Consider the following 13,135-nt stretch of genomic DNA (forward strand, 5'->3'; position numbering starts at 1 on the left):
CAAGACCATATAACAGGTGCCATCCTAACACTAGAACTTAGAAACTTTTCTGCAAAGAAGTTACTTTATCTCGGTGAGCTGAAGCTGGCTAGCATGGGAGTGGGAGGCAGTCTGGCAGAGCATCCAATACCTTGTCTTGGAGTTAAAAGACCTTGCTTTAAATCTCAGGACTAGCTCTGCTTCTTACAGGCTGTGTGACCTTAGTGCAGATTTGAATTACATCCCTACTAAGTTTCCTTCTATCTTTAAAAGCATAAAATTCTGCCACTCCAAGGCTCACTTTGTGCTCTGATTGTTGTCAGACTGAGCTGCTCTGGACCAAGGTCTAGCCCATAACAGTTCATCAGCCATGCTATAAATGTTAGAGGGAAGAAGATGGCTTGGGTGATTAAACAGCTCATATAACTCAAGCAGTAGTCATGTCAGCAAGCCACTATGCTTACAAGGCTATTTTCAAGGATTGTAAGCCTTGGATTTGGCATTAATTTATTGATAAAATCAATATAAAACAAGGCTCACAGCTCTAGATCAAAACTGCAGACATTTGGAGAGTGTGATTCATGCTCATGATTAGTGCTGGAAACTTGAATGAGGAACAACTGGAAGCATTGTGATATCATGGAAGAGCATTCAATGACCAAGAGACCCAATCATGAGCACTAACCAGCAATGTGACTTAAAGCAAATCCTTGACTCGTCTCTAGTTTCACCCTTAAAACAAAGGGGTTGGACCAACAAACCTGGTCCAGCTCACATTGTTTACTCTTCTCCGTTTCTCCTTGATTTTACCTGTGTGTGCACTTTCCCCTTGTCTGACTGGTTTTCTTCCTTCCTTCCTTCTTTCCTTCCTTTTTCTCTTCCTTCCTTCCTTCTTTCCTTTTTCTTTCTTCCTTCCCTCCTTCCTTCCTTCTTTCCTTTTTCTTTTTCTTTCTTCCCTCCTTCCTTCCTTCCCTCCTTCCCTCCCTCTTTTCTTCCTTCCTTGCTTTGTTCTTTCTTTCTTCCTTACTTACTTCCTTCCTCCCTCCCTCTATCTCTTTCTTCCTTTTTTCTATCTTTCTTGCTTTTTTTCGTATCTCTTTCTTTTTCTATGTTTCTTGCTTTTTCTGTCTTTCTTGCTTGCTTTTTCTTTCTTTCTTCCTTCTTCCTTTTCTCCTTCCCTCCTCCCTTCCTTCCTCTCTCTCTCTCTCTCTCTTTTTCTTTCCCCCCCATGTCTTTTTAATCATCTATTCTGGAAGTTCTCCATAAATCTAAGACAAGAATTCACTATCTATAGTTTGCAGATAGTTCTGCTCTCATTTCTTTTCTGATATTTCCCCCTCTCTAGGCCTGTAATCCATGAGCCTTCAAAAATCTTTGAAAGGTATCATGTCTGCCAGTTCTCTCAGTAACTGAGAATGGAGCTCATCCTTTTCTTCAATTTTAGAATCTGGTTTCTTCAAAACATCAATTATGGGAAGATAACAGAAAGAGGATGAGTTGTCAGAGTCTCCTAAATCCTGAATCACTTGTCATTGGAATAATCTTTGGCTTCCCATTTTCTTGTATCTACTTTACACTGACCTATTTGTGTATATGCTCTCTTACCCTTCAATAGAAGGGACTCTCCTTGGGGGCAAGATCTGTTTAATTTTGGTCTTTATATTACCAGAATCTGTCAGTACCAGACATACAATAGGTGCTTAATAAATGTCTGACAATGGATTTGCCTATTCCTACAGATGCCACAGATCAGGGAAGAAGAAAGCCTGTTGGATTTAGAGTAAAAAGACCTGGATTTAAATCTCAGCCTTGATCCTTATTAAGACTGAGCCTGTGAAAGTCATTTTTATATTTGTATCTTAGTTTTCCTTCTCTTTAAAATGGAGATTACAATACTTCACTACCTGCCTGAGGGGGTTATGGTAAGAAAAGTATTGTGCAAATAGGACTACACTGTGATAATCTAAGTTATGATTGCTGTTGCTGTTATTATCAGCAGCAATAGCTAAAGAAGTCAGGCTGTTACATTCTGGAAGGAAAAAAAGCATGGTGAATGAAAGCATTCATGTCTCCCATGCTGTGTGTGTCTTGAAAAATGACCCCCCACTAATTACTCTTTCTAGGACCTCTTGGGATGTTAGCCTCCAAATCATGAAAACAGTACAACTGGGTCAGGACCAGCACCATGGATCTGCCTTAAGCTGGAGGATGCTACATAGAGAGAGTTACCTTCTCCCACTCTCGAGGAGGGGGACGGCGAGCCAGAAGCGGCGGATCGTCGGGGCGTTGAGTGGGCTGATCCCGGGCCGCTCGGATGGAACACATCCTCCACCCCTGGAGGTCCAGCCTGAGTGGGCGCTGTTGTGCCTCCGCCCCCAAACAGGTCACTCAACAAGTCTGAATTGGTGGGGGGAGCCATAGGCTGTGAAGAGAAAGTCTTGCTGGGACTTCCCTCGAGCCCCAGAAGGTCCACATCTTCAGGGGGCGGAGGGGGAGGCGCCTCCTGCGGCTTCTTATGTTTCGATGCAGCAGGAGGTTTGTCCCCACTGGCGTTACTGTGCTGGCTTGAGAGAGAGAGGAGCTCATCGTCTGATTGTTCGCTCTCCTCGTGAACGAGGGCCGCCCGGTCTTCGGAGGTGGGGTGGCTGCTGGCCTTGTCAGATTTCTGATCTGAGGAATTCCAAATAACTAGTTAGTTTCTTGGCTAAAGAAACACAATTTTCAACATTTGAGTCAGAAGAGACAGAGCGGCCATCTCGTACAATCATCCTCGGACCAACCTTCTACCACTTCTAATGAGTGACCATTCAGTCTTAGCTTGACAGTCTCCAGAGAAGGAGAAGGGGAGCCCACCCCCTCCTGAAGCAGCCCTCTCCACTTCTGGCAGCTCCAATTCATTGATGGGAAGTTTTTTTCTGATATCTAACCTCTCTCTCTTTTTGCAATTTCTACCCTTTAAGAGGATTCTACCTACTAGGATCGAGAATCTCATCTACTCACTCTTCCAAGTGATAAACTGGGATATTTGAAAATATCTACCCAAGTTCCCTTTGAGTCTTCCTTCCCCAAGACTACTCCCAGATCTTTCAATGATCTTCCTATGCCCTGAGCTCCAAGCCCTTCACTTTGCTGGCTAGTCACCTTCCAAAGCAACTTGGAGTTTTTAACACTCTCAAGCACAAATAATTCCAGGAGAGAAGAGGGAGCCAGGCACTGAGGGGACTGGATTAAGCAGAACAGCCTGTTCTTTACTGACATCCCTCACTAGTGGTCCTCAAGGGAGGCTTTTGAAAAGAAAACCCTAAATCATCTTTCCAGCCGTGGGGAAGAAGAAACCAGGAAACGGGGAGAGCTCAGAGGAAGCTTGTGTTCTGTGTTAGCCTGGGAGGCCAGCGGGCTTTCTCTCAGATGGAAAGGGAAGGAAGGAAACCTCTCAAATAGGGAATCGACAGGATCCACATCAGCCCCAAGTCGGCAAAGGCCATCCTTTTGTTTCACATCAGACACAACTACCAGTTAATTTCAAGAATGAAAAGGGATCCAGTGCCAAAAAAAGAGCAAGTAATGTAATGCTCCTCAGTCCCTCCTAGGATTAAAAGCAGCCATCTCCAGGATGGTGACGCAGGAAAGGTCCCTTCTTCTGAATGCTTCCTACCTCTGCTAACTAATCTTGGAAAACCCTACTCTGGAAGCAAATTCAAAAACACTGAGATTGGTACATATAGTTCAAAAATATCTCGAGACAACAATTAAATTGTGGATAGCGAGCATCCTGGCTCTGGAAACATTAGCTCTGATCTCACCTCTGATGCTTTACATCTTGAACAAGTCACTTTTCTGACCTCAGTTTCCTCATCTGTAAAATGAAGGGCTTGGACTTGACGGTCCCTCTTATTGCCTCCATCTTTCCATACATAATAATAATTAAAACCATGGCTCGCTTTAGTGGAGTAACTCCCTTTATATATGAGACTTCCCCTGGTTCTGGACCCCCACCCCAGTGGCTACTGCCATTCTTTCCCCAAATTAACTTGTTTTTATTTTCCATCTGTTTTCAATTGACTTACCTATGTGCATTTTGTTTCACATAATAGAATGAACGCAGGCTCTCTGTAAGCTGAGGCTGATTTGCTTTTGATACTGTATCTTCAATGCCTAATATAATGTCTCATACAATAGGTGCCTAATAAATGTTTTGGATGAATGTGTGAAGTAACTTTTCTTTTTTTTTAATAAGATGGGAGAGAGAAGAGACTGAAAATAGATTCCTGTTTGATTTCATTTTTTTAGAGAATTAGGGGATGTTGAATGTTATATATACTTTCAAATGAGGTCACTGAATTATTCATTTTATTTAACTTTTCCCTGTTATAAAAGACGTCTCACAAAGTGAGAATAATATTTAAATATTTATTATATGAAAACAGAAGACATCAATAAAACTTAAAAAGAAAAAAGGAAAAAAAGTAATGAACATATGCAAAAAAATAAATGGAAACAACTCCAAGTGCTGACTACTAAGTTGGCTGCCAAGGTCTCTACCAGAAGATCTTTGAGATTGTACCAAACCAAGGCTCAACAGGTATGGACAAACCAGTGTCCCTGGGAGTGGCAACCTTTGCAAGGTGAGAAATCTCATTTCCCTACACAGTGCTCAAGAAGGTTAAACTGTCCTGATGGCAGCACCAAGTCACAGGAAGAAAAGCTAGAAAGGATCTTCCTCTCCTCACTTCTTTACAAAGATGGCGGACTATGGGTGAGGAACTTCACATATACTGTCTTTGGGGATGTGTTTTGTTAAATTGGTGGCCCTATCCTCACCCCCTTTCTTATTCTTTGCGATGAGGGATTGTTCTTTGAAATGAAGGGGGATATTGGGGAACATACAATGTTAAATGTTAAAAACAAACCAAAACCCACTATATTTAAATTGCAAAAGCTATAATAAAAAATGAGAGTACCTTGCCAGTTGAGAGATGAAAAGAAAGCCCCTTGACCAGCATGCTTTGGGTTGTCTTGAGAAACATCCGCCGAGGCTCTACCTACAACATGAAGATAGGAGTGTTTGCCCACAACTGGAAGCTCCCCTCTGCTCATTTAGGCTGCATGCACTCACTAGCCCTATGAAAGCCCAGCTTAGGGGCTGCCTCCTACCTGAGATTTTGCTCATTTATTCCCCCGGGCAGGAGAGCTCCTCCCAAAACGTTTTGTGTTTCTTATATTAACCTTTCTTTGGATACATGGTTGCCCCTCAGTTCTCAAGGGCAGACCTGGTTTATTTTTTTGCCCTTGTATATCCAGCACCTCCGGGAAGGGCATGAAGTGAATGGGGGAATCTTACCTGCTGAGGCCAGAGTGTCCTGCTGCTCCTGGTGAGAGGAGAAGAGGATGCTGGGACTAATGTCTTTTGTGGAGAAATTTTCCCAGGGGGGAGTTAAATCTGTCTGTCTGTCATTAGGTTCAATTTCGATCTCCAAGATCACATGGAACAGCTGGGGGTATTTTTCTGGAGAGTCACACGCGTCCAGCTCAGGCCTAGACAGAGAGGTTGGGGGTTTGGAGTTATTTTTCAGAGGGCGATGGGAAAGCCATGACTATTTTGCTTAAAACAAATCCGCAAAGCTACAGGCTGGCCCCAGCTAAGGCTCCTCCCTAGAGATTCTGGTATTTTCATAAAGGGGGAAATATCTTCAAGGAAGTCCCAGAGATAGACTCAAAAATAAACATTAGGAGAAAAAACTGAAAACAAAATTAAGTATTTGAAGAGCAGTCATAGGGAAAGGGATTATGGTCTCCAAATGAAGAAACTGCTGCTGCCGATAGAGGAGCAAAGGAAAACTTTCTAATTATTACAGCTTGGCCAAAGTGGACCACGCTGCCTCAAGAGGTGGGGAATCTTCCATCATTTGAATTTTTAAAAAGTCTGAAAGACATCACCCAGGAGGATATAGTGTAAAGAGAAATGGCTTTGGAGTTGGGGACACGAGTTTGAAATCTGGCTCAGTCACTTGCTGATGATGTGACTATAGGTAAGTGATTTAAGTTTTCTAGGCCTCAGTTTCCTTATCTGTAAAAAGAGAGGGTTGGACAAGATGATCTCTAAATCCCTTTTAGTTCTCTGACCCTACATTCAGCTTACTCATCTGTAAAATGAGGAATCAAGCAAGGTCAGGAGAACCGGAGTTCAGATATAGTCTCTGATATTTCTTAAATGTGTGACCACGGGCAAGTCACTTCATCTTGTCTGCCTCAGTTTCCTCATCTAGCTGGAGAAGGAAATGGCTCTCCAGAATCTCTATCAAGAAAATCCCAAATGGAATCATTTGGGCAGGACTGAAAAATGACTCAACAACCAAACCTGAGGCATTGGGCTCCATGGTCTCTGACATCCCTTCTCATGGGCTCAGGGCGACAATGTATCGTAATCCCTAACCATCACATGTAGACTGCATCCTGAAAATGGCCCCCAAGGCTGGGCTCTTCAGACTCACGTCATACTTACTTGGTGAATTTCAACACTGTTGTGCCCAGGGGTACAAATCCCGTGTGGAACTGAATCTGGAATATCTGAGTATTGGTCATCTAATGGGAAAAGAGAAACAAATGTAATATGCTTCTGGATGAAGGGTTTGACTGATTCCCCAAAGCAGAGCCAGAAAGTCACCTTTCCTAGCTTTCTGTGACAGTGTGGATGACCCCAAGGTCTTCTTGTACTCTCATCAGCCTTCCACTTAAAACAACTGTGATCCCTGTTCTGCTAATGGTTAACTCTATGATCATGGCCAAGTCATTGACTTTCTCTGAGGTTCAGTCTCTTCATCTATAAAATGGGCGTTGTGATGGAGAGTCCCCTCCCTACATCGTGGGGCTATTGATGTTGGGGATCAAACAAAGCGATGATGGAAAATTCATCACTGATGGAAATTTCTATCCAGACTTGGGTCTACAAAGGGTACTTCTTATAGATTGGAGCTCAGTTCTGGAGGGTTCCTTTGATGCCATCTCCCATTCTGCGCTAATACGCTGAGGAACACAACAGCAGTGGAGGCAAAGGAGTGAAGTGTTCTGCCTGGGACGTCAAGGCAAGAACAAGCAATACAAGATGAGAGGCAGCAGACGCAGGAGCACAACAGAAAAGATGGATGAATTGGAAGTTGGGAAGAACTGGGTCAAACGATCCCATACTGATCCTGAGGGGCTGAGCTTTAAAATGGGTATAACAACAACCTCAGGATCAGTCTCTCAGAATTCTGATAAGCAACAAGGGAGATCATGGCCAGGAAGCACCTTGCCAGTTTCTAATGCTATGTAACTGTCAATCATCATCATGATAAAAAGTTATCAAGAAGGCTCTGTGTACATTCCAACTAAGGAATAGCGGCAGCCAATCCAGAGTCTCTTAAAGGAAGTTTCCTGATCCTCCAGAACTAGGTTGAATCATCCTATTACACTCAACTAACTTCATTTTACCTATCTAGGAAAAGTCCCAGATCTAGGATCAGAGGACTTAGATTTTAGGAGATTATTTAACTGACTATTCAACCATAACCGAGTAATCTAAACTATCTTGCTTCAGTTTCCCCATTTATAAAATGACAAGGTAGATTGGACGATCTCCAAGGTGTCTTCTAAGCCTAAATCTATGACTCTGTATCTGTCTCCTAGATTTCTGGAACAGAAGGAGATGGGAAGAATAATCTCTAATGAGCTTCAAGAAACTCAGCCATGAATTGATGATTTCTATCTAGCCTATATGTTTTAATAAACAAATGAAATAATATCTGTATTATTCTTGGCCAATGATGAAGTTTACAGATCAAATAAAGATCAACTCTGACTGTCACAAGTATTATCACCCCAGGATTGTTGTTTGGTTCCAGTGGCCAAAGGTGGGTCTGGAATCAAGAAGACTCATAGAGGTTCAGTTTCCTCACCTCTAAAATGGGGATAATAGTGGCACCCACCTCCCCAGACTGTTGTGAGAACCAAATGAGGTAATATATGGAAAGTGCTCTGCAAATCCTCAAATGCTGCATGAGTGTTAGCTATTATTATTAGTGTTGCCATACTATAAGGTCTTATGGAGATAACTACTCTCGGGCTCCATTAGCAGCATGGAAACACTCAGATAGGATAGAGGAGAGACCATCCCTTCCCTTCCTTCTGCCCAAGCCCATACTTTAGCCTGCAACCGTCCCCCGATGGTCGATCTCATGTGGTAAACCGACACCACCACGTCACCGTGAGCCGTGACCCCCAGTGGAATGACAACCTTCCCTTCCTGGACCCGAAATTCTCTTTAAAGAAAGAAGACAAACACAGAGAGAGGGAAGGAGGGAGGGAAAGATGGAGAGAGGAAGGGAGAGATGGAAGGAAAAAAGAGAGGAAGGGAGGGAGGGGAAGAAAAAAGAAGGGAGGGAAGGAGAGGAAGGGGGAAGAGAGAGAAAGGGAAAAAGAAAGAGAGAAAGAGAGAGAGAAGGGAGAGGGAGGAAAGAAAAGAGAGAGGAGGGGGAGGAGGGAAAAGGAGACGGGAATGAGGGAGGGAGGGAGTGTGTTAATTAAGTTAATGATACCAGTTGCCACACCATTTTAACCTTTACAGGGATACTGAAAGCAGGAACAACCAAGGGGAACACGGGGGCTCTGACCCAGCGAATGGCTTGGTCCGGCCTCAGCTCGAACCTCCAATCCCATTGTTCTGCCCTCCTCCTGCCAGAACAATGTCTGGTTTTCAGCCAGCACTGGCAAGAACAAGCTGGTGCCACAAGGCAAGGACACCGCCACAGACATGGGGACACTGTGCTAGTGCCAGACCTCCTCCCCATCCATCTGTCTCAGCAAATAACACGGCTCATCCCCGCTCTACAGAGCTGTTCATTTTCTCAGATGTTTATCAGCAACCTCAATAATCTATTGGACTGCTCTGCTTCCTTAAGATAATCATTTAAAATTAAATTGTGTTGTTTTTTCTTGCACTTAAAAAGAAAGTCCAACTATGTAGTTTGTATATTGTAGCAAACAATGGGCTCAAAGCAGGAAGATCTGAATTTGAAGCTGAGCCCTGAGCCCTCTTGGGGTACAGGGTACAGAATGCTCTTTTTGGACTCAGGAAATCTCATCTGCATTCAAGTCTGCTCTCAGATAGTCACTGAGCTGTGGGATGCTGGGTTTGCCTCGGCTTCCTCATCTGAAAAACGAGCTGGAGAAGGAAATATCAAACCCCTCTGGCCTCTTTGCCAAAAAGGCCCCATATGGCATCGCAGAGAGTCAGACATGACTGAAAAACAGCAATTCTGCCCTCTTACTGTATGGCCTTGGGTAGTTATGGTGCAGTGGAAAAGGGTTTCAAGTGCATAACAAATTAATGCAAAAGGCATGTAGGTGCGGGCTACGTAGGGGACAGAGAGCGGCCCTTATTGGCCCTCTAACTGTGTAGCTCTGGGAAAGCCACTTAATCTCTCATGGTCAAAAGAAACTCTCTAAGACCCCTGAAGACAGGTAATTCTCTTCACAAATGAAAGCCCAGGTCCAATAAAAACAAGCAAACCAAACAAGATGGAACCCATCTCTCGTGCCTCTGATTCTATAATTAAGTAGCAATAGAGAGATCCATGGTGAATCTCCTACATGGAAATTCTGACTCAACTGGGAAGAGGAACAAGTGAAAAGGGGGAAAGAACCAGAACTCACTTCATTCTTTCATAATCCAAGGAAGTTGTGAATATTTTGGTTTCTCCAATGAGTACGTCACAAAATGGACGGCATCCATTCCTCTGTTTGTTGAAACAAGGGACAGGACTGAGAGTGACTGACTTAACTGTGAGAGGTTTGCAGTGGGGAATGACGGGTTTGTCAGCTATGAGATCACAAATATATCCTATGTATCTGAAACAGAAGAAAAGGACTCTATCGGTTTTCATCATACCACGGAAAGCCATTCTTTTATTCCCCCTAAGAATCCCAGACATGTAAAATGAAATCCAGCTCATTCAGCTTCCCTAATAGAGCTTCATAATCAATAATTCAAGGCTCTGAAATTAGGAATCTCTGGATATTCCCTCCAACAGTGCAGAAAGTGTGCTCTCCGGGGCTTTGGAAATTACGGGGGCTGAAAGATTCATTATTTCTGGCCAATCTGGTTTCGAGTCTTCCCCAATTCAGCTTGGCCAGGTCTTAGGCAAGAGACAAACAATCTATCAGTGGGCCCTTACTCAGAGCCTTTGCAGTCTGATAGACTTGTGTGCCATTGGCCTAGCCAAGGTCAATTCTAAACTAAAATGGCGCACTGAAGGAGGAGATACCAATGAGCCTAAAGAAATGAAGGCAGAAAACCACTTAACTGCTTAACCTGCTGTATATCTCCCCAAACTCCTGCCAACCTGTGACCTTGCTGATGTAATGTACCCACCAAGCAATAAAGCCTTTATTAAATGCTTACTCTTGAGCACGGATTATGCTAAGTGGTGAGAATACAAAGAAAAGGCAAAAACCCAGCCCTACGCTCAAATGCTTAAGTTCTAACAAGGAATTATACAGAATTATACATGTTAAATCGAATCTTTCCTCATCCCCATATTGGAGTGATATGCAAAAACCTATTGAAGATTTTGCTCTTCTACTTGTGGCCGGGCAGTATCTTCCATTGGTGGGGTCCCAACCAACAGTATGACCAATTACAAGCATCATCGTCTACACTGGGGCAATTTCATTCCCACTCGTTGTTCACTGGATGTTCCGAAGACACCCCATGCCCAGAACTTTAATTAACACAGAACTGTGCCTCCCGGAGCCCAAGCCAGCTCTCTGGGACCAATTCGAACCAGGAAAGGCCCAAGGGCTGGTAGTTTCAAACAGCGCACAAGACAAGTTACCACGTTCTAGCCAAGCTCGTAACCGGCATACTCTACCTCCTATGGGACGGCCAAAGTCCGATTCCAGGTCGCTTTGCATTTAGCAACTGAATAGCAGGGACTGGATTAGAGAAGAGGTGACAGAAACAAAACATTGCACTAACCAGAACTGCCGACGCGGCACGTCCATCCTGCCAAACAAAAGGCAAAAACGAGTCGTCAGTGAACAGGGCTGGACCAACTCCCCGCCTCATTAACACCTTGTCTGGCATTTTGTCCTGAAATGCTGAGACTGTGACATGGGTACTAGAAGCCAAACTCTCAGTGGTAGTATTGCCTAGTGGGTAGGGGGCTGCTCTTGGGAGCCTTGAAGGCTGGTTTTCAAAACCTTCCTCTGACACTTCTCAGCTATAAGATTATGGACAAATCGTTTAATTTTTCCGAGTCTGCTCCCTTAGCTTAAAACGGGATGGTCACAATGTATGTCAAGATCTTGGAAAACTTGGAAATATCATCACTATCATCCTCATCATTATTTTATTTCATCCTTAAAAGGCGGTCTACCAACCTAGGCTTGAATCCTTCTGAATGAAAAGGAGCTCACTCTCTACAAGAGCAGACCATTTTTTAGACAGCCCCGGTTACAAGTTCTTTAATACATAACTTAAACATACTGGTCTTTGTCCTGACCTCTGGAACATCACACAGTAACACTTAATGCCCTCTCAGTGTCTTTCACCTCCCTCATTCTGGGCAATATTAGGAGAAATTAAGCATAAGGGGGCATTTTTGTATCCTCATTGTGCTAACCAACCAATACTTAATGAGTGCCAGGCACTATGCTAAGTTTTGGGAGTTAAAAACAAAAGGAGGCAAAAGCCAGCGCTTGCCCTAAGAAAGCTCACAATTTAATGAATTGAAGGTTAAATTAATGGATTGTAAATCAATTTTTTAATGTTGTTTCTCTCTCCCAAATAAACTAGGATCCAGACCCTTCTCATCTTTACTTTTCCAGTTGTTTTTTTGGGGGGGATTTAAGAGGTAGCTCCTGATAAGTTCAGTATTGTTAAAGGGCCCCGGGGCGTGCCAGAGCGCACAGAGTGCTCAGCCTAGTGTCAGAAAATGTGAGTTCAAATCTGACTCAATGGAATCTTGATCCATTAACCCAAATCTTCATGTAGAGTCTCTCCATTGACTATGAGTTCAGCTACCCACACTGCCGTCACAGGCAGATCTCTTCATTTTCTCCCCACGGATATGAGAGTATCTGTCAGCTCTCCTGCTATCTCCAAATAGGGATGGCTAATTCCCCTGGTCAACTGTTATGATTAGAAGTCAATATCTAAGCACTCGTAGGCACCCAAGACTTAGAAGTGGCAGAGAAATGCATGATGGAGTTTCCCATAATTATGGACCTCTCCATCATCAACAAGATTTAGGGTTAGTTTGGGCTTAGCTTATTAGCAAACCCCTAATGGTCACATATGGCTTTACTAAGTGATTATAATTCGTCTACTTCTGATCTGTCCTGAAGGTTTGTTGGGGATCAACAGCCAATTCACTGGTAACTAGGGATTTGTGCATCCTGAACAAACAGAAGGCTGGTGTGGGATGAGACAAAGACCAGGAAACACCAGCATGATGTCTTTGCTTTTGTGGCAGGTATGGAGAGAAAGATGGAAAACAGAACAGAGAACGGAAGGAGCTCACCTTGCAAAGGCAATCAGAACCTTGTAAATTTGGCACCCTGGAATAACACCCCATCTTCCTACCTTAGTTAAAGCTTGGATCAGAATATAAGTTCATGTCTATTCTCTAAAACTCATTTTCCTTTGGATTCTTCCAAGGGATCGATGGTCATTTTAGAATCACATCTGCCAGTTATTTCAGGATGATGGGATATATAACTCATCTGGGTCTAGAGCCTTAAGCTGGTTCTCTCTTAATGCTCTTCTCATCTGACTCAGTTGAGAATCATATTTAGGAGACAGTGTGACACAGTGATGTCGCCCTCCTTCCATTTTAAGCAACAACATTTGTGTTCATTAAGGGATCTAGGATAAAATCCGCAAGGATGTGGGTGGATTAAGACTCAGAAGAATTGGCTTCAAATTCTGGTCCTGCCACTTAGTACCTGCTGGCAATGAGCAGGCTACCTCCTCCTTAGGGACTTCTCAAACCACTCTGCCTTTATCTCATGCCTTTAAGATGGAACATTGTGCCATTCAGCTAATTTCTATTTGTATCTAGGTGATATACTGAATACAGTGCTGGAACTGAATTCAAATCTAGCTTCAGACACTTAG

At 43.5% G+C, this 13,135-nt stretch overlaps 1 protein-coding gene across 3 annotated transcripts in view; it reads right to left on the minus strand.

Moving 5' to 3' along the window:
- Positions 1–13,135, minus strand: part of DNAJC6 (DnaJ heat shock protein family (Hsp40) member C6) — a 163,930-nt gene that overhangs the window by 28,311 nt on the left and 122,484 nt on the right. For all 3 annotated transcript variants that reach the window (XM_051999494.1, XM_051999493.1, XM_051999492.1), the window contains 7 exons: positions 10,887–11,020; positions 9,670–9,864; positions 8,159–8,276; positions 6,482–6,561; positions 5,321–5,514; positions 4,941–5,021; positions 2,209–2,649 (listed from right to left, as the gene is read on the minus strand). In XM_051999494.1, the coding sequence (XP_051855454.1) occupies positions 2,209–2,649; positions 4,941–5,021; positions 5,321–5,514; positions 6,482–6,561; positions 8,159–8,276; positions 9,670–9,864; positions 10,887–11,020 (1,243 nt within the window). The remainder of the gene's footprint in view (positions 1–2,208; positions 2,650–4,940; positions 5,022–5,320; positions 5,515–6,481; positions 6,562–8,158; positions 8,277–9,669; positions 9,865–10,886; positions 11,021–13,135) is intronic.

The sequence above is a fragment of the Antechinus flavipes genome, chromosome 4 (assembly GCF_016432865.1).
Source record: "Antechinus flavipes isolate AdamAnt ecotype Samford, QLD, Australia chromosome 4, AdamAnt_v2, whole genome shotgun sequence".
NCBI classification, from domain to species: domain Eukaryota; kingdom Metazoa; phylum Chordata; class Mammalia; order Dasyuromorphia; family Dasyuridae; genus Antechinus; species Antechinus flavipes.